Source organism: Choloepus didactylus, chromosome 10, assembly GCF_015220235.1.
Source record: "Choloepus didactylus isolate mChoDid1 chromosome 10, mChoDid1.pri, whole genome shotgun sequence".
NCBI lineage: Eukaryota > Metazoa > Chordata > Mammalia > Pilosa > Megalonychidae > Choloepus > Choloepus didactylus.
The window spans coordinates 111160842-111179512 of NC_051316.1; the positions used below are offsets into that span (position 1 = coordinate 111160842).

At 45.7% G+C, this 18671-nt stretch overlaps 1 protein-coding gene across 2 annotated transcripts in view; it reads left to right on the plus strand.

Moving 5' to 3' along the window:
* The window catches only part of SNX30 (sorting nexin family member 30), a 145329-nt gene extending 127267 nt beyond the window's left edge, over positions 1–18062 (plus strand). For both annotated transcript variants that reach the window (XM_037797929.1, XM_037797928.1), the window contains 2 exons: positions 5452–5604; positions 11987–18062. In XM_037797929.1, coding sequence (XP_037653857.1) covers positions 5452–5604; positions 11987–12046 — 213 coding nt within the window. In that variant the 3' untranslated portion in view covers positions 12047–18062. The remainder of the gene's footprint in view (positions 1–5451; positions 5605–11986) is intronic.
* Positions 18063–18671: the final 609 nt, after the last annotated feature.

Sequence of the window (18671 nt, forward strand, 5' to 3'; positions counted from 1 at the left end):
TGTGTTCAGTTTTATGTGGTTTTGAGCCCTACCTTCCAGAGTTGCTGTTGAGATCAAAGCCAGGGTATCAGAAGTGGGTTAGGGCTGATTCTACCCCAGGACTTCTTAAGTAAGTTGGGGGCCGTGAGCGCTCAACCAGTCCTACTGTTTATAACTTTCAGTGGACGCAAGGATGTTCACAGGTCCATCGCAGGGATGCGGGGAAGGAGAGGATTCCTACCGTGAGGTGGGGAGGGGCCGGGGCCTGGGCTGGTGAGCGTGTTGGCAGAAGATCTGAGGGAGTCTGGGGCTTACCTTGTTTTGAGGCGACTTCTTGAAAGTTGTTCTGAAGACGGAGGGAAGGGTGATTTGTGTGAAGCTGTGGAGTGGTATCAAAATCTGGTCACTTATCTGTGACCAGAAGAAGGAAGTGGCTTTATGGGTCTCCCTAACCCTCAGTGAGAATTTCAGACAGGGGGCGGAGTGGGCGGCATCTGGGGCAGTTCAAGGAGTGAGTCCCCAGCTCCTGCTGCTGGGCTGGGAGCCCATGGCTGTGACTTCTCGGCGTGTTCTGGGGCCTGGGTGGCAAGCCCTCTAGACCGGACGGACAATGAATTTAAAGTTTGGCTTTGTTTTTAGGGTTGGAAAAAAGACTGAGCAGACTCTGAGGTAGTTTAATCTCAGGCAAATGGAGTTTTGGATTGTGCACTGGCGTTTCTCATTTTAACATAAAATAGAAACATATAATATGTTCTGCTTAACTATTTTAACTATACAATTCAGAGATTAATTAATTTACATTTATAATGTGCTACCATCACCACCATCCATTGCGAAAACTTTTTCATCATCCCAGACAGAAACTCAGTACCCACCTCCAGCCCCTAGAAACCTGTGATTTCCTTTCTGTCTCTTAGGTGTTTGCTTATTCTAGATATTGCATAAAAATAGCATCCTCCTCATTTTAATTTTGAGATTAGAGAAACCACAGGCGCTTCATAGCAGGCTGGCTGCCTTCTGCTGGATCTGCAAAGATCCCGGATTATGTTAGTCTTGGAATTTGACCTTCCTTAGACCCCTCCGGAAGATATCAAAACTGTCACTCTTTCCTTCTGGAAACAAGGAGGGGCTGAGGAATTGCATTTAAAAATGGACTGGAAGGATATGTACCCAAGTGTGAACAATGATGGTAAACCTAGAAGGAAACGTCCGCATTTTACTCTAGTGTGTATTTGACTCTTTTCAGTGCTAATATATTCATGTAGTTCCAAAAATGACAAAGAAGGGATGTCAAGAGAATGCTTTATAAAAATCTTGTGATTATCTTCGACAGGTGCTGTGTTAGGCCCTGACCCACAGGTGGCCTTGTGCTGGGTCCAGTGCCTGGGGAGGAAGCAGTTTGAAATGGGTGGGGTCAGTGTGGAGGTGAGCAGGTGGGCCATGTGGAGATGAGACGGTGCAGAAAACAGGTGTCCTGAACTGTTGCTTCTCAGATTGGGCGGAAATGGGGAGGGGACCTAGAAATTTGGATCACCTGGGCCAACCTCTTGGCAGCTATGGAACTTTAAAAGCTCTTAGGACCACCAGAATAGCTAACATTCTGGAATGGGGAGATCATGGCCACAGCAAGAACTATAGAGGGGGAGACTTGTTAATATGGAGCTTCCACTGATCTGTGAGCCAGACAAGAGCATCTGTCATTTCCAGACTCTTAGCATGTGTGGAGAGACCTACCGTATGTTTTCCAGTTCTTCAACAACAGCCGTGATCTCAGGTTGGGTTAGAAAGTCAGACTAACGAATCAGACATCCCACTCAGCCAGAGGAGGTGGGGCCCCATCTCCTCTATCTTACTTAATTCCTACAACAGTCTTCAATCAGCATGGTGGTTCCCATTTCACAGATGAGGAACTGAGGCTCAGGGAAATGCTCCAACTTAATGTGCCAGTGGAGCTGGGGTTGGACCCCAGATGTGTCTGGCCCTAAAGTTGGCAAGCTTTGCCCCTCCTATGTGGGCTCCCTGCAGTCTTTGCTCCATTGAGGTGGAGGCTTCTGGTTTTTGTTACCATGATAGCTGAACGCTAGAGGGACCGGGGGTGGGAATCTGGGTCTTCGGTTCCGGACCCCCTGGCTCCTTTGAGTTGTCGTGCAGGTACGCTCACAGCTCCCTGCTCCCGATGTCTCTGCACTTGACTTGTCTTGCACACTCACTTCTCCTTCCTCACCTGGCAGTGTCTGAAGTTTAGTTTCTTGTAATCTCTTTGAAAAAAAGTATTCTTTGGGGCACCAGCGAGTTCCTATTTGTCAAGTTCAGTGGCCTCTTCTCAATCTTTGCCCTGTGTTTTCTCAACTTTTTTTTTTTTTCCTCATGGATCACTTAGAAACTAGAAATATTTGCATGGCACACTGGGATAAATAGACAAAGTTGCTTGAAACTGGAGGTGATGGGTCCGGGGACTCTGGCTCCCAGAGGGCTGGGGTTGGGGGTCAGAGAGGGGATCATATCACTGCCATCTACACACCCCAGTTAGGAAGCTCTGTCCCATCTGCTCACTCACGGCATTTGGCCAAGAAGACCACATCTTGAAATGCTTGTCGTTGGTCCTAGAATCTGTCCCACGGCAGTCATAACCTCCCTCTCCTCCAGTCTTGGGATCAATCATACCTGGCTTACGTAGTCATTGGGCACCATGTTAATTCCCACTGTCATCATGGAGGCAGGTGATGTGACCTCTCCAGCCCAGCTCCAAGAAGAAAACTTAGATAGAGATTTATATTCTAGGGCCCAGAAATGCTGGGGCATGGAAAGAGCTTGATAATAACTTTTTAGATGAATAGTCAGTGGATTTAGGATATTTCCCCTTCCCCTTCTCTGCCAACACACAAAAGTGTACAATCCCTTCTCACATTACCCTTTTTTCCACCACTCCAACAACCCATGTCCTGTAGTGGAAGTTATCTCTAGGAATGGGAGAAACCAATGTGAACAATGCACTTTTGTCCTCGAAATAGAAGTTTTTGTCTTTTGAGGTCTGATCTGATCATTTTGTTTTCTTGGTGTCTTCTGATAAGCAACACCCAACCGTTAGCATTGGGTATTACCATCTCAATATCCTTCAAAACAAGATAGCATAAGTCACAAAAATTAAAACATCGAGATAAGTGGGAATGCTGGATGTTACGGGACAATGAATTGATTGTTACAAAGACACCCTCCAAAAAGAAACAGAAGTAAGAAGAATGTCGGCTTGGCTCTGCTGCTAGCAGACTCTTCTTCCTAAAGTTGGGCAGCTTCCCCAGCTGGTTGCTACAGACAGCTCACCACAATTCCTTTTGCTCTCTTCTTCTTAAGCTGCCTTCCCCTCTCCTAAGCCTTTCCATCCTTGGGCCTCTCTGGCTCTGCTCTTGCTGACTCACTTCCTACTTTTATGCTTCTTACTTAGTGACCTTCGCTGACTCATTTATTAACCCTGTAATTGTAGGCTTTTCCATGAAGTCGACCTGCAGCCCCTCCCTTGGCTCCCTCTTGTGGAGGGGTCTCCCCCTTCCCTTGGCCACAGCTATCCCCTGTATCTGGCTCCAGCCCAGACTGGTGTCAGTAGACTGTCCTTTATCCTTAGCCCCATGTTAGCATCACTACCTTCCGAGTCACCCAGACTGGAAGCTCCAGGCTCTCCTCTGACTCCCTGTTTCTCAGTTCCCATGTGCACCTGGTTGCCAAATCTGTTGGTCTAACTCACCCTCTCTCTTCTGGTGTTATCGCCCCACCCAGGGAGCCCAGGGCAGTCTTGTGACAATATGGTTTGGTATTGACTCATCTCGGATGTATGGCGAAATCTCCGGATGGGATAGGGTGGGCAGAGGGTGGCTTGAAGTTGGAAAGAACGGACTTAATGAATCATATTATAATATTTTATATTTAGAAAATGAAAAAGAAACCCTTTTTTATACAGGGAGTAAAGCCCAATAAAATATTCTTGACTTGAGGGTCTATGCAAATGATAGATTATCTTATGTGTAGCAATAACTTCTGACAGTGATCCCAATACAAAATGACCTTTGCTAAGTGCCTTACTCTAGGCCAGGTGCCAAGTGCTTTGTGTATTATCTCATTTAACCATATAAAGATCTCCGAAAGTGAATAGTGTTATTATCTGTATTTTGCAGAAAAAGAAGCATAGAGAGGCCCAGTGTCAGAAATGCAGTAAGTGGTAGACGTGGCATTGAAACTCCAAAAGCCTAACTCTAGAGCTGTCTCCTCCAGCTGGAGGAAGCGTGTTTCTTACGTTTTCTAAGAGGGGGTGTGGGTTAAACGGGCCCCGGAGAACCTGGTTTCGGGAAGATTTCCAGTCCCTTGACCCTCCACGCGCCGACCCCACCTGTCGCCAGCCGAGGCCTCTCCATGGTCTGTGCGCCCTGTGGCCTCGGGAGCTTTTCCCAGGTGGCTCCGCCGTTCCCTGGCCTCTGCCACCTGCATGTGCTGTGGCTCTGGAGTGCCGCCGCCCCTCCGGCACAGGTCCCACTCCTTTCGTCTTCAAAGAGTCGCCTCAGTGCTCTTTCCTTCACCCGAGTTGGACACACTCTCCAGCACCTGCTCCGCGCACCTGTCGTAGGGCCTCAGTAAAGCGAAAGCGCGGGAGGCTTCTTGCCTCCCTGTCTGGGTGGGCTGGGTTTCCTTCCCCACCAGACCGGAAGCTCCTTCAGACCAGATGTGCCTGTTGAGGCCTAAGCACTTTTCCTCCTCAGTGCCCTGCGGGTTGTGAAAATCTTAAGTTAAATACTGCCAAAATTGAGGCTCAAGCCATCAAAAAATCCAGAGCTGTGGTCTTGACCTTTAAAATCTGTGGGCCATCCAGTCCTGAGTCCCCCAGCCCCAGAACAGAGCCCAGGAATCTCCCGGATAATTAACAAATCCTTTAAATCAGAGACACCAGTTTCCTTCTTTCCACTGTGCCTTGCTGAGGTTCTCTTGTCTGAACTTTGTTTTTCCTCCTTGCAGCAGTTTTGTTAAGCAATCAGGAAGTTGCCACCAGGAACTTTGATCTCATCGAGATGCTAAGAGGAGCAGGGCGGGGGCAGGGGGGGGTTGGAGAAGGGGATTGGATTGTGCCTACAGGGAGGTGAGGCAGGTCCAGAGGCTGCAGCTCTCTGGCTGTTCCCTGTGGCGGATTCCCTGGGCATTGGGGGAGGGGGAGGCTGGGGGTTGAGGGGCAGAGCTAGGCCACTCTTGTTTTCATTTGTTTGCCCTGAGGTGGCAATAGTAGTAATAGGTGAATCAGCGGGGAAAGGCAAAAGTGATTTCAGTCATGGCAGTAGAAGGAAAAAGTCAGAATCTTTTTTTTTTTCTTGCAGAAGCTAAGTGCTTTGAAGTTGTTGGGGCACCTGCATAGGGCCGTCCCTCTCCCAGTGATACATGCAGAGCCCCCAGGCCTGCCTCCTTCCCTGCGCCCACATCTGCCCCCTCCCTCTCCAGGTGCCAGCGGACGTTGAGAAATGCCAGGACCGGATGGAGTGCTTCAACGCTGACCTGAAGGCCGACATGGAGAGGTGGCAGAGCAACAAGCGGCAGGACTTCCGCCAGCTGCTCATGGGAATGGCGGACAAGAACATCCAGTATTACGAGAAGGTAACGCATGTGCCCAGCAAGCCTGCGGCCCTCTCGTGAAGGAAGCACTTCCAATAGCCGGAGCCCCGCGCGGGGGTCTGCCTGGAAGTTGTCTTCCTGCCTTCTGTGTGTTCTGTCTTAGCTCCCCTCACCCTGCAGCCCAGCTGTGCCAGATGCAGCGCTGAGTTTGGAGGCAGGGGCTCCCACCCTGTGGGTGCTCACATGCATCCCCCTTCTATATGTTGCTGATGGAGCAGCAGGTTTCATCTTCCACGCTCTTTGGTCCTGGCGGCTAGCTCTTTCCCAGAGGCACTCGGACCTCCCGCACAGTGACATGCTATTTAGTGGAGGCTTTGGGGTTCCCCTTAGCCATCTTGGGTTCTGCGTACCTGGGCTCTTAACTTTCACTGTGCCGTGGACTCCTGTGGTTGTCTGGCGGAGGCTAGAGATCCTTACCAGAATGCTATTGTTAAATATCTAAAATAAAGGTATGTAGGATTACAAAGGAAAGCAATTCCATTAAAAACAGTTATATTCATGGATACCTGTGATCTGTGGACCTCAAAACACACACACTTACACATATATACAGACATGCACACACACATTTCCACACTTACACACACACACACACACAGGTGACATATCCATCCTCGGCTACTCAATAGAAATTTGCTCCTAGTATACCCAACCCTGGATCATATCTGTTAATTAATCCTGATATTTCTTAAATAGTTATAGATGAAGAATGGACCCATCGCAATTCAGCAGTAAATTGTAGATTCAAAATCAAGTTGTCAGAAATATGGCCTGCTGGACAAGGGTTGACTCAGCTGTTCCCACCCCATCTCTAGGAACAAGTCCTCAAACCAAACTAGAAGAATCCATCCGTTTTGAAGGCTCCAGTGGCTCTGGATGCTGTCCAGAGGCAGTGTGTCTGCAACATCTTCCCCAGTACATTTGAAGAAGGGTTAAGGAAATAGTCATGGAATAGCCCTTACTTACCAGGTTGCAGAGAAGGACTATTTCAGAAGGGAAAGAGAAAGGTGGCATGATCTTTTCTCTGACCAGGTTTTTTGTTTTGTTTTAGCCATTTTAACCATTTTTAAGTGTGCAGTTCAGTGGCATTAATTACATTTACAATGCTGTTCTACCATTACCATCATCCATTACCAAAACTTTCTGATCACTCCACGTAGAAATTCTGTACCTATTATGCAGTAACTCTCCATGCCCTCTCCCCCCCACTACTGATAACCTCTAACCTACTTTCTGTCTATATAAATTTTCTTATTCTAGTTATTTCATATAAGTGGAATAATTCAATACTTGTCCTTTTGTGCCTGGCTTATTGCATTAGCATATTTGAAGGTTCATCGATGTTGTAGAATGTATCAAAACTTCATTCCTTTTCATGGCTGAATAATATTCTATCATGTGGATACACCACATCTTGTTTATCTCCTCATCTGTTGACCAGTATGGGTTTTTTTTTTTTTTTTGCAGTTTTATTGAGATATATTCAGACACCATACAGTCCATCCAAAGTATATGATCAGTGGCTCACAGTATCATTGCATAATTGTGCATTCATCACCACAATCCCAATTTTGGAACATTTTTATTACTCAAAAAAAAAAAAAACCCAAAACATCACATACCTCTTATTCCCCCCATATTGTTGACCCCTAGCATTGGTGTATATTTGTTACTATTGATGAAACAATATTAAAATTTTACTGTTAACTATAGTCCATAGTTTGCAATAGGTGCATTTTCCCATATCGTATTTTATTATTAATGTTTTGCATCTAAAGTCTATTTTGTTGGATATTAGTGTAGCTACCCCAGCTTTTTTTTGGTTACTGCTATTTTGTTGGATATTAGTGTAGCTACCCCAGCTTTTTTTGATTACTGCCTGTGTGGAATACCTTTTTCTATCCTTGCACTTTCAACCTATTTGTGTCTTTGAATCTAAGGTGAATCTCTTGTAGACAGAATATTGATGTGTCATAGTTTTTTATCCATTCTGCCACTCTATGTCTTTTGATTGGAGAGTTTAATCCATTAACATTCAATGTTATTACTGTAAAGGCCATATTTGCTTCATTTTATCCTTTGTCTTTTATTTGTTGTATCTATTTTTTTCTCTCTTTTCATTCTTTTAATTACTCTTCCTGATAATCTTCATTTCTATACTCTCCTCCAAGCCTCTCCTCTATCTTTTCTTTTCATCCAGCAGGACTACCTTTAGTAGTTCTCATAGGGCAGGTCTCTTGTTAACGCACTCTGTCAGCTTCTGTTTATTGGTGAAAATTTTAAACTCTCCTCATTTTTGAAGGACAGCTTTTCCGGATAAAGAATTCTTGGCTGGCAATTTTTCTCTTTTACTCTCTTACAAATATATTGTACCACTGCCTTCTCGTCTCCATAGTGTCTGCTGAGAAATAAACACTTTGTCTTATTTGGCTTCCCTTGTATGTGGTGAATCGCTTTTCTCTTGCTGCTTCCTGAATTCTCTCCTTTTCTTTGGCTTTTGATAGTCTGATTAGTATATGTTTTGAAGTGGGTCTATTCAGATTTCTTCTGTTTGGAGTACATTCGGCTTCTTTGATTTGCTTATTTGTCTTTTATAAGGGTTACGAAATTTTCAGCCATTATTTCTTTGAATATTCTTCCTGGCTCTTTTCCCTTCTGTTCTTTTGGGACACCCATGATATGTATATTTGTGTGCTTTGATTGTCTATCATTTCTTTGAGAACCCTGCTCAAGTTTTGCCATTCTTTTCTCCATCTGTTTGAATTCGGATGCTCTAATAGCTCGCTGATCCTTTCTTTTGCCTCTTCAGATCTGTTGTGTGTCTCTAGTTATTTTCAATTTCATCTACTGTGTCTTTCATTTCAATAAGATCTGTTATTTTTTTTTTGTATACTTTCAAATTCTTCTTTTTGCCCCCCCCCCCCCGAGTGTCTTTTTAATATCCTTTATCTCTTTTGCCATCTCCTTGAATTGATTTAGGAGATTTGTTTGAACATCTTTGATTAGTTGTTCCCAATTTTGTATCTCTTCCAACTTTTTAGTTTCTTTGACTGGGCCATATCTTCCTGCATTTTAGTATGCCTTGTGATTTGGGGTGATAGCTGGGCATCTGATTATCTTGATGGGTTTATTCTGATGTTCAGTTTCTCTCTCATCTAGATTTTGTTGTTGATTGGGCTTGTGTTACGATATTTCTTTGACATTTGGTTCATCAGTATTTCTCAGCCCAAACAGGGCCAGGTAACCTTGCAGGGGGTGTAGACCAGACCAAGAGGGCCCTGGGATAGGGTCAGGAAAGACTCTAGAAAGCCCCTTTTTCTCCCCTTCTGTGTCATCAGACTGCAGTTTCTGGCCTGCCCAACAGATGGAGCTCTTCGGCTACCTAGTCCCCTCAGCCCTGCAAAGACAGGCTGTTATGGTTCTTTGCCAGTTCTGCCTCTGACTTGGTCAAAACAGTGGTGCCCAGCTTCTGACCAGGTGGGGCTGAAACTGAAGGAACCTGGATTCTAACTTCACTGGCCAATATCTGGCTCAGTACTGGGCTGTGTCCCCCTCTGTCCTTGGGCGGAGGATTCCTGTGGGGTCCCATCTGCAGCTTCCCCTGCCACTGCTTCCCTCAAGGGTGGGGGATGGGCACCAGGAGCCACCGACAGAATTACTCACAATCTCTGACCACAGTTTCTCAGTCTATTCATCTTGCATTTCCCTGGATGTTGTACTGAACTCCCCTGGTCTCCAGATCCCCCAAACAGTTGATTTGGACAGCTTCTGCCAGGCTGCTCACTGCATTTGGGAGACAGGTAGGTTCTGCCACTCCCTCCCTCTTTCTCTGTTTTGGAAGCTCCTCCAGTACAGTTTTTATGGAGCTCCTGCTGTGTGTCTGGGCTGGTACTGGACAGGATGCTTTGCATATGTCATCTCATTAAATTTTACCCTCATCGTATCACTCTTAAGAGGGTTTTATGATTCTCAGTTTAAAGCCAAAGAAATGGAGGCTCAGCAAGATGTTAAAGCTCTGCCCAAGGTCACATAGCCTGTGAGTGGCTAAGCTAGGGCCAGGACTCGGGTCACTGGGTCCACAGGTCTGAACAGTTCCCCCTCCCAACGCTGTCAGCAAGGGGGATGGGGGCCCCATGGACAGTCCTGCCTGCATAAAGGTGTGAAGTCAGGACCTTGCTCCTCTACTGACTGAGCCTCTCTGAGCCTCTGTTTCCTATCTGTGAAGTGGGAGCAATCCTTCTCCAATGGAGTAAGTGTGAAATATGATGAAATAGTGCATGTGTAAGTACCTAGGGCATGTCTGGCCCATGGTGGGCACTCAGTAAGTGTTCCTTCCCCCAATCCCCTCACCTCCCTCCGCTGGTCGGGGCCTTCCCACTGCTCCAAAGCCGACGAGGTCAGACGTCTCCATCAGCATCCACCCCAGTTGCTCCAAGTCACTGGTCCTAGGACTGGAACTCAGATCTTATGTCTACATTTCAGTCTTTCTGCTGTACCACAAACAGGGTCTAGTTTTAGGGTCTAGCCTTGGCTTCTATGTTCATTCAACAAACACTTTTTGTGTACTTGCCGTGTGCAGGGTCCTGGGTATACACTGATAAACAAAGTAGCAAGACTCCCGCTTGTATGGAACCTTCAGTCTAGTGTAGGGTTTGCATTGATCAAAGAATCCCACAGCTTCAGAGTGAGATGAGGGCCCTAAAGGAAAAGAACAGGGACTTAATTCAGATTAGGGGCAGAGGAAGCAGGGGGAGTGGGCAGAAAAGGCCAATCTGAGAAAATAACTTTTAATCTGAGCCTTGGGGGCAACAACTTGGGGAACGCATTTTCCAGGCAAAGAGAACAACATATGTGAGGAAAGAACTTGGCACAATTGAGGACCAAAAGGAAAGCTGGATTGGCTTCGGTTCCTCACTGGGGACATAGAAAGAACCTTCCAGATCTGAGATGACAGCATAAGGAGAGAGCAGGACTTAGAGTGCCACAGGACCCCACGCTGGGTCCCTTGCTGAAGACAAGCCCCTTGATGTCCATAACCCAAGCACCTGCTATGAACCTGCCCAGTATCCTTGCTTTAGGATTTTTCCAATACTCTGTGCCTGCATTTAAAAGTAGAATTCAGTTGCTCACACTGGCTCTCAGATAGAGGGAGCCCTGGGAAGGGGCTAAGCCTGGAACAGCCACATGAGAAGAACCTGCCTGAGAGATGGAAACCTGATGGTGTTAATCAAACACACAGACTACCCCCCACCCTGCCAATTTTTTTTTTTTTTTTAATGTGACACAATAGATTCTCTTTTGCTTAAAAAAATTATGCAGAACAGGGCTCTTCTCCAGCCTCAGACAAAGCAGGGAGTGATTTCACCACTCCCCTTTTTTGGCTTGACCCAAGTAAGGAGGCGTCTGCTCTCACCTCCTCCAGACTCCTCCCAGGTGACTCAGACAAAGTCCTCCTGCCCCTGGCTCTCTCCTGAGGAAGACCTACTGTGGCCCTCCTGTCCTTGCTTTCATGCAGGTGCTCAAAGGGAGGACCCTTTCCACAAAGCCAGGTGCTCTGGGAGGAGAAAGCTGGGGTCTCAGGCTCTCGGCCCCTCCCAGGGACCCTGATGTAGGGAGATGGGTGTCATGAAGAAACCTCAGTTTGGGAATCACAGGCCCTGACACTCACCAGCTATGATTGGACAAGTTGTCTAACCTCTCTGGGGCTCATTTTCCACATCTTTGAAATATATGTGCAATAAATAATGATGATTGCACTTCGTAGAATTGTTAAAGACTAGTGATAATGAATGTAAAATAGCTGACAGTGTATGGGACATTGAAAAACTCGAGAACTATTGGGTGCCTCCCTGCCTGCCTCCATTCTCCCACCTGGGAGATCCAGGGGTGGCTGAAACAAGTGCACCTGAGGCTGAGGAGGAGTAGGTTTCCCACCCTCTGAGCCAGCTGGCTGGCTCCGTCCAGCTATGATTTACACCCTTGGGCCGCACCACCCTCGCCTGGCTCCTGGTCACCATTCAGGCTGAGGATCTACGAGGGCCTCCTTGAGGCCTGGTCCCTTTTCTGCTCTTTGAGGGGAATTTCTTCCAGTGGCTACATCTCCACTCACGGGATGTGAGTTTTACGGACCAGCATGAACACGTTTAAGCCTTGTAGAGACACTGCTGTCTTGCGTCGAGATAGGGGCAGTGCTTTCCAAACAGATACCTGTTACCTGCCTGTTTATCTTATGGACGATTCATGTAGGCGTTCTTAGACAGAGGTGACCCAGCAGGACTGGCAGTGAGATCACAGATCAGAATTAAGAAGCTGACCCCAACATCCAACACTTGATGCTGATACTCTGTGTGTGTTGTCATTTCAGTGCCTCATGGCGTGGGAGTCGATTATTCCATTGCTACAGGAGAAACAAGAGGCCAAATAAGTTCCTTCTTGGGACAGACTTTTTCTGACACAGGGTGTGGCATCCCACACTGAACTGCCCCTGCAGTGCCAGAGAGGGACAGCGCTGGGAAGACGACCACAGAACATCTCTCCTTTGTGTGTTTCTTGCCCTCCCCCCTTCCTTCATCCCACAGTTGTTTTCAGTGAGTATTTATTCCCTGGTGGAGTCTGTGAGGCTGCCTGTGATCATCTCTCAGCAGAAGCGTCCCTCCGTGTATGCCTGTTAAAGGAACACTAAGATTTGAAACTGAGGGTGAAGACAGCCCTCAGCCGGCACTCTGACATCTCCTTCCAGTTTCCCCTCTGAGGACAGCTGAGTTGCCTGTTGAAGGAGAGAATCTAGGGCCTGGTTCTCAAGGAGAGAGGCATGAAGGGAAGGCAGCTGCTACCTCCTGTGGGTACACGGTGGCTCTGTGATTGTCCTCTGTGGGCCCCGACTCGTCTCAGTGGCCTGCGGCTGCAGGTGCGGACTGCTGCCTGCCTGTGACGAGCGACGCCTGTTTGTTGTTTTCTGGTTCGCGTCAGGCCCTGTCAATCTGCCCCGTGTCTCTGTGCATTCACCCTTGAGCGAGTGAGCCAGCGTCCTTATCCGTACATCGACGCGTCAGGAAGCTAAGGGGATTGCACCCTGAACTTTCTTCTGACACTAGAATGCAATAGATTGGAAACTGTGTTTGTGTAAAATGAAAAAAAAAAGGTGCATTTTTCTCTGGGATGTTCTTAAATGTTTTTCTTTTGCTTGGTAAATGTCATCAGAGTAGGGATTAGACCGTGCGGGAATATCTGTTGTCTTGAAGTCAGAGTCATTCCCTTTTGTGAGCTCAGCGGGGTCCAAAGCCCCACTTCCAGTGTCTGCTTCATGGAATTTGCCTTTACCACACCAAAAATACCTAGTTAAATAGTTCTTGCCATGTCCTCTGAGTGTTTGGGCAACTTTTTGATGAGAGGCTGGGATGTCATATTGTTTAAGAATTTGTAAACTAAATGTGAATGTTATACATGAAGTGCTTTAACCCCTCATAGTCCCTGGTCAGGAAGAAAAGTCAGTCTCTGGACGAGGACCAGTTTGACGACAAACTGCTTCCAGTCAAGCTGAAATCCCCAGATCTCCTCAATTTGTAGCCAAATTCCTGGGGACTTCTGACTGCATCTAAAGTTTTCATTTCAAACTATTACAAGGTTTATTTTTCAAAATCAAAATAAAACAAATAGGTAAAAATGTTCTATCTTTCAACTCCCTTTTTTTCCCCTCCTGAAATGAATTTATCTATGTCATGTTTGTAGTCTTTCATCTAAGAAAGAATATTTCATCCCTATGAAGTGATAAATCTGAGCCTCAAATAAGTGGTAGGTTTTTTTTTGTTTTGTTTTGTTTTGTTTTCTTCAATGAAACGGCTACGCTAAAGCTTCATACACAAGCTAATGTGTCCACTCTGGTTAACATGCAGCCTGCTGAAGTTCTTTCATTCCACCTCTAACTGCAGAGTTGACCTGGTTGTGTCAGCTGCTGTTGGGACAGCAGTTGGATGGCACCAAACAGTTTGGTTCTGCTTCATCATGTTTGAAAAAGTCACAATTTGCATGATAATTTTTATGTCTCATGATACTTGCCTTACTGTAGGCCCCCTTTTGTGCCATCCCAAAATCCTTTGATGTGAACTCTCAGTTTGGTACAATTAGAAATGGTCCAGTGAAGGGGACGGGTAAGAGCAGTCCATCCATCCCCATTTCAGGTTCTACCTCTAAGCCCAGCATGGAGCGGGCGCTTGGGTCTGACCTGATGGGCAGTCCATAGACTCGATATCTCATCTGCTGATCTTTGGCAGAAGACACCAGGCCGGCCCAGCAGCAGGGGCCCATCTTTGGGAATGTACGTATGAAGCCTTGTCTTGCGGAATGTGTGCTCCACAAATGTTGCCCCGTATAGTGAATGCATGGAAAGAGCTGTGACAAGAGTTATAGCAAAACTAGAACTAGACTACCTACCAGTTGCCAAAGCCCAGGAACATTCCTATGTAATGACTAGTTGGAAGAGAAGGCAGCCCTTCCAAAAAGTTATCAGGTTCCTTAGGAAGCAGATGTGGGGAAGGAAGTGGGGTGCACGGTCCTTTACCTCATTATTTGAGGCAGGGGACAGAAGAGCAACTGAAGAAATCCAGGCACCTGGGATCCTGTCTCACCCTCGTTTGGTCCCTGTGTTATGTTTCTGGGCTTTAAGACACTAGAAAGGACTGAAACAAGACAAATTCCTGTCCTCCAGGCATGCCCTTGACAGAAGAGTTGGGAAAACTAGGGTACTCTACCAACTTCTTTGGAGAAATGGTCTTGCCAGAGAAGGGACCCTGCCCCTTTCTTCAGACTGGCACCTGACGAGGTGTGGCAGCTGACCTGGGAGGCAGGGGACAGTAGACAGGGAGGCTGTCCAGCCCCACAGCCTCTCAGGCCCCTGACAGTCAGCCATCCCGAGCATCTGCCTCTCTATCTTGTTCAGCAAAAAGGTGATTCCCAGCCAAAGATGGCCTCACCCCATCCTTCTTGGCTCCACTAAGTTGCAGTCCTGACGTCCCCCACTCCTCTCTCATATCTGTTTTCCAGGAGATTTTTGCTTGAGGGCACGCCTTACCTCAGGTAGATGGGCTCAGACAGGTTTTGTGCTTGAGTGTATCACATTGCAAGGGAATGGAATGGAAAGTTGTCTGTGGTCACTTTCTGCCTCCAGCCTGGAGAAGGCAAAGGTTGCATTCGCCCAGGTTAAAAATCCAGATTAAGCAGTCTTTAGAAATGCAAATAATGTTTGAGAGCGGTGGTTGTGATTTGTAGCAGGCAGGAAAGACACTATTCTTCCTTAACACAGTAGATCTGTAAGAAGGTTCTAGGCTACTCTGCCCATGCAAGGAACCATTGTTCCTAAATGAGGAGGGAACGTGCTACACAGCCGGATTTGGGTTGGGTTTTATCCTTTAATATGGTATTATTCATGCTTCCTGGTAAACTTAGAAAAGTGCATTTTGGAAGCCATTGGCTCGCTATTTTTACCATGCTCCCACTGGCCTCCTAGTCGCTGTTCTTGAGCTGAAATAGCAAAAACCAGCACAACTCTGGGGATCATGGTGAATATAAGACTTAAGTCTGTTTCATGCCAAATTTTAGCCCCACCCAGAGTGTGTTCTAGATCTCCTCGAATTGAAGGTGTCTGTGTTTCTCAGTCACCACTCCACAGGAGATGAAATCAATGCGCTTCTGCCACTCATCCCTTGTGAGGCAGCCTTTTGTGGTGGAACGACAGGAAGTTCTGCTTTAGGGGAGGGCCCGATGGCCAAAGATCTAGGTCAGGAAGGGACCAGCCCAAGAAACACCTAGAGCTTGTGTGTCTGGGTCTCACTGTTGATGGCACTGAAATCGTGGGCACCTGGCTCCAGGCGCCATTCTACTGCTGTTCATTGGGTTGCAGAATTGAGCATCCTGTCCTGAGCTGGTGAGGGACGAGGGAGCATGAGGTCAAGGGTGACCTCCAAGGTTTGGGGTGGGCCTGAGCTCTTTGGGGCTTGGGATGAGGTGGGACCAGCTAGAGGGTGTTGCTGGTTTCCCTAAAGGGTGCCTCCTCTCAGAAGATGCCCTTGGTCAGGGTGGGGCACGCCAATCCCAAACCCCGTCTTCCCAGACACCTACTTTAAGGGCTGGGGAATCTGGGGAATCTAATTATATGGCTGTTGTAAAAATGACTTGGCCGCCCTCGCTGACAAAATTATGTTGGGAATTTGGGTTTACATTCTTATTTTCAGAAGTCCTCAAGATGGCAAGAGATTAGACATGCCCTCTCAGTTATGTTTTCTCTACTCAGATGGCAGGTGGCATTTACCAGTAAATTTGAGGAAAATGTCATTCCCTGGGCCAAATTTACGACTGGGCTGGGTGATTGGAGTTGTTCTCTTTCTCATGGTTTTGTAATTCAGTGAATAAAGGAATCTGACTTTTCATCAGCCCACCCCATAGGTTGTCACCTTTTCATTTTAAGGATGTCTGGTTTCCATGTGTTGCAAGATAAGAGCTTGTGCAGGGCCATCTGCATGAGAAAAGAGGTTGGGGTGGGGGCCTTTGCTACAGGGTATTCTTTCTTAATCATATGTGTTTGAAATGCATTCTGGGTATGACTGCCTAACCCTTTCTATGCGGCAGAAAAATACGTAGTCCAGGTGGTTTTTACTACAATAGATAGCCTGTAAATAAATGCTTTGAAAAAAGAACTTTAACAAATCAATAAGGTATTTGTCTCACATATAAACATTTTGTGTATTTAGCACTTGAAAACCAACAAATCCAGAATTTAAAAAATGTCACAGACTGTTAAAAGCCAAATTCTACTTTTTGAGAAATTGTGAACACCAACTAATATGCCTTATTCTTCAGCTAGTATTTTTAAAATTCTGGGTAGAAAGGGTTTTAGAATATAATCAGTTGTTCAGCTTAAATACTAAAGACATAACATTGCCAGTCCTCAGTCCTACTAAAGAAACTTGCAAGAAAGTAAAGTGCATAATTAGGGATACCTTTTGGGGGAGAAAGCAAAGCATTGCTATTGCCAAATGATATTTTTGATAATGTGAGGAAACACAGGGACCATAAAACCTTTTTTGTTTTCAAGCATGAAAGACTAACTTAGTGCTTTTTGGCACACTTTTGATTTTAGACGATATGGTATCAGGACTGAAAAATCATACAGATACAAAGAAATCTATAGATTATGACAGTATTAAAGGTTTACCCCGATTCTACAAAACAGCTTTTTAAGATACTGTGGGGGTTTAAGAGCAGCATGTTTCAGATGGAAATTCTCCACAGGTTGAAATGCCAAAAACAAAAAACCCATTATGTTGGCTCACGTAATTCTGTCCATTTCAGCAGAGCTTTTACTACTAAAACCAGTGATGGGCAGGATGGTATACACATCTCTCCCAGCTACACCACCCTCTCTTAAGGTGATTCTGGGCTCCGCGTAGGCTGAGTCAGAGCAGCTAACACCTGTCAACACCCCCATCTGACAGGCTCGTTCACAGCCTCAGACCAGTCCTTCAGGTGGCAAAAGATACAAAGATGGAGGGAGAATCTCTTTTCCTTCGTAGGGACAGGAGGAAAGAAGGAAGTAGATTGCATACAAAAATATGAACCAATATGGTGAAGCGATGCCTGTGTTAGCTCAGCTGAGCCTTTGTCAAATACCAAACCAGCAGCTCCACAGTCAGCGCCATTCACCTGGACACACCTGAGGTTGTGGTCTTACCCAATAGATGCTCCATCTGTCGTACTTCTGTGCACCTGTTCCCCTGGGCTCTGTGAGTTGGGAATGCACTGAGATGTGATGTACACCTGATACATTCCCATGAAATAAACTGCCAGCAAACTTCCTAACTTGTATTTTAACTGCCCAAGAAGAGAGAGAGAGAGAAAAAAAACTTTTGCTTAGGTTAAGTCCAGATTATGGACTGTATTTCTTATTTTTAAAGATCATTCTTTATGTTTAAAAATTTTAAAATGAACATTCCAAGGTATTAATAAAGTCCTCTGTGTAAATGTGTTGTTTTCTATCCATGCTGCCATTAAGCCAAAATAAAAACTGTGAAAAAAAAAAAAAAGTGCTTGAGAGAGTTTGTCGATGAGAAAGTGATTTATTTACAGATCTAAGTCTTTGTTTCATGAAGCTACCAAACTTTTAAAAGAATGTCACCTTTTTTCTTTGTTATGAAACCCAGAGACTGTAAAAAAGAAAGAATTGTTTTTATTGAATTTTTGATGCTGGCACGAAGTTCTTGTCCACCTTTTTTTCATATATCTATGTATAAAAAAGTTGTTTACTATGGGATTAGTACTATACTTTGAGGTTAAAAAAAAAAGGATTTGTATTGCTTGATAAACTCTTAGCTTGTAAATTTAAAAAAGTTTCTTTACCTCAATTAACTTAAAGTAATGGACCAATAAACCTATAAAAGATGCTTTCTTTACCCTGAGTCATGTTCTCATCTGTACATCTTTGTCAAACAAGGAAATATAGGAAATATGTTTGCCTTTTTTTTCTGTTTTCTTATTTTCTCTAAAGAGCAATAAACTTGTCTGCAAGATTCAGGATGTACAGTATAGCAGGAAGAAATACTTTTGAGCTGTTTTGATTCTTCTTCACATTTTTATAAACCTGTCTTGGTTTCTTAGGTCTGCTGTGACAAAGTACCCCAGACCAGTGGCTTTAAACGATGAATGTCCTGCCCCTCAGTTCTGGAGGCCAGCAGTCTGAAATCGAGCTCCCTGGAAACCTGCAGGGGAGAAGCCCTCCTTGCTTCTTTGTCGCCTGGCGCAGGCAGTCCTTGGCCTCTCTTGGCTTGCAGTTGCAACACCTCCGTCTCGGCCTCTGTCTTCCCGTGGCCTTCTTGATCTCTGTGTCCAAATTTACCCCTTCTTACAGGGACACAGTCATTGGACTAAGCACCCACCTGACTCCCGTACCCAGGGATTTATTGAGGTTGCAAATTAGGACACTTTGGTTCCAAGAAGATGGGTGAGGGGGTTATGATTAGGACTAACTGGTACGGATGTTTTCCTTTTCGCTGATTAGCCTG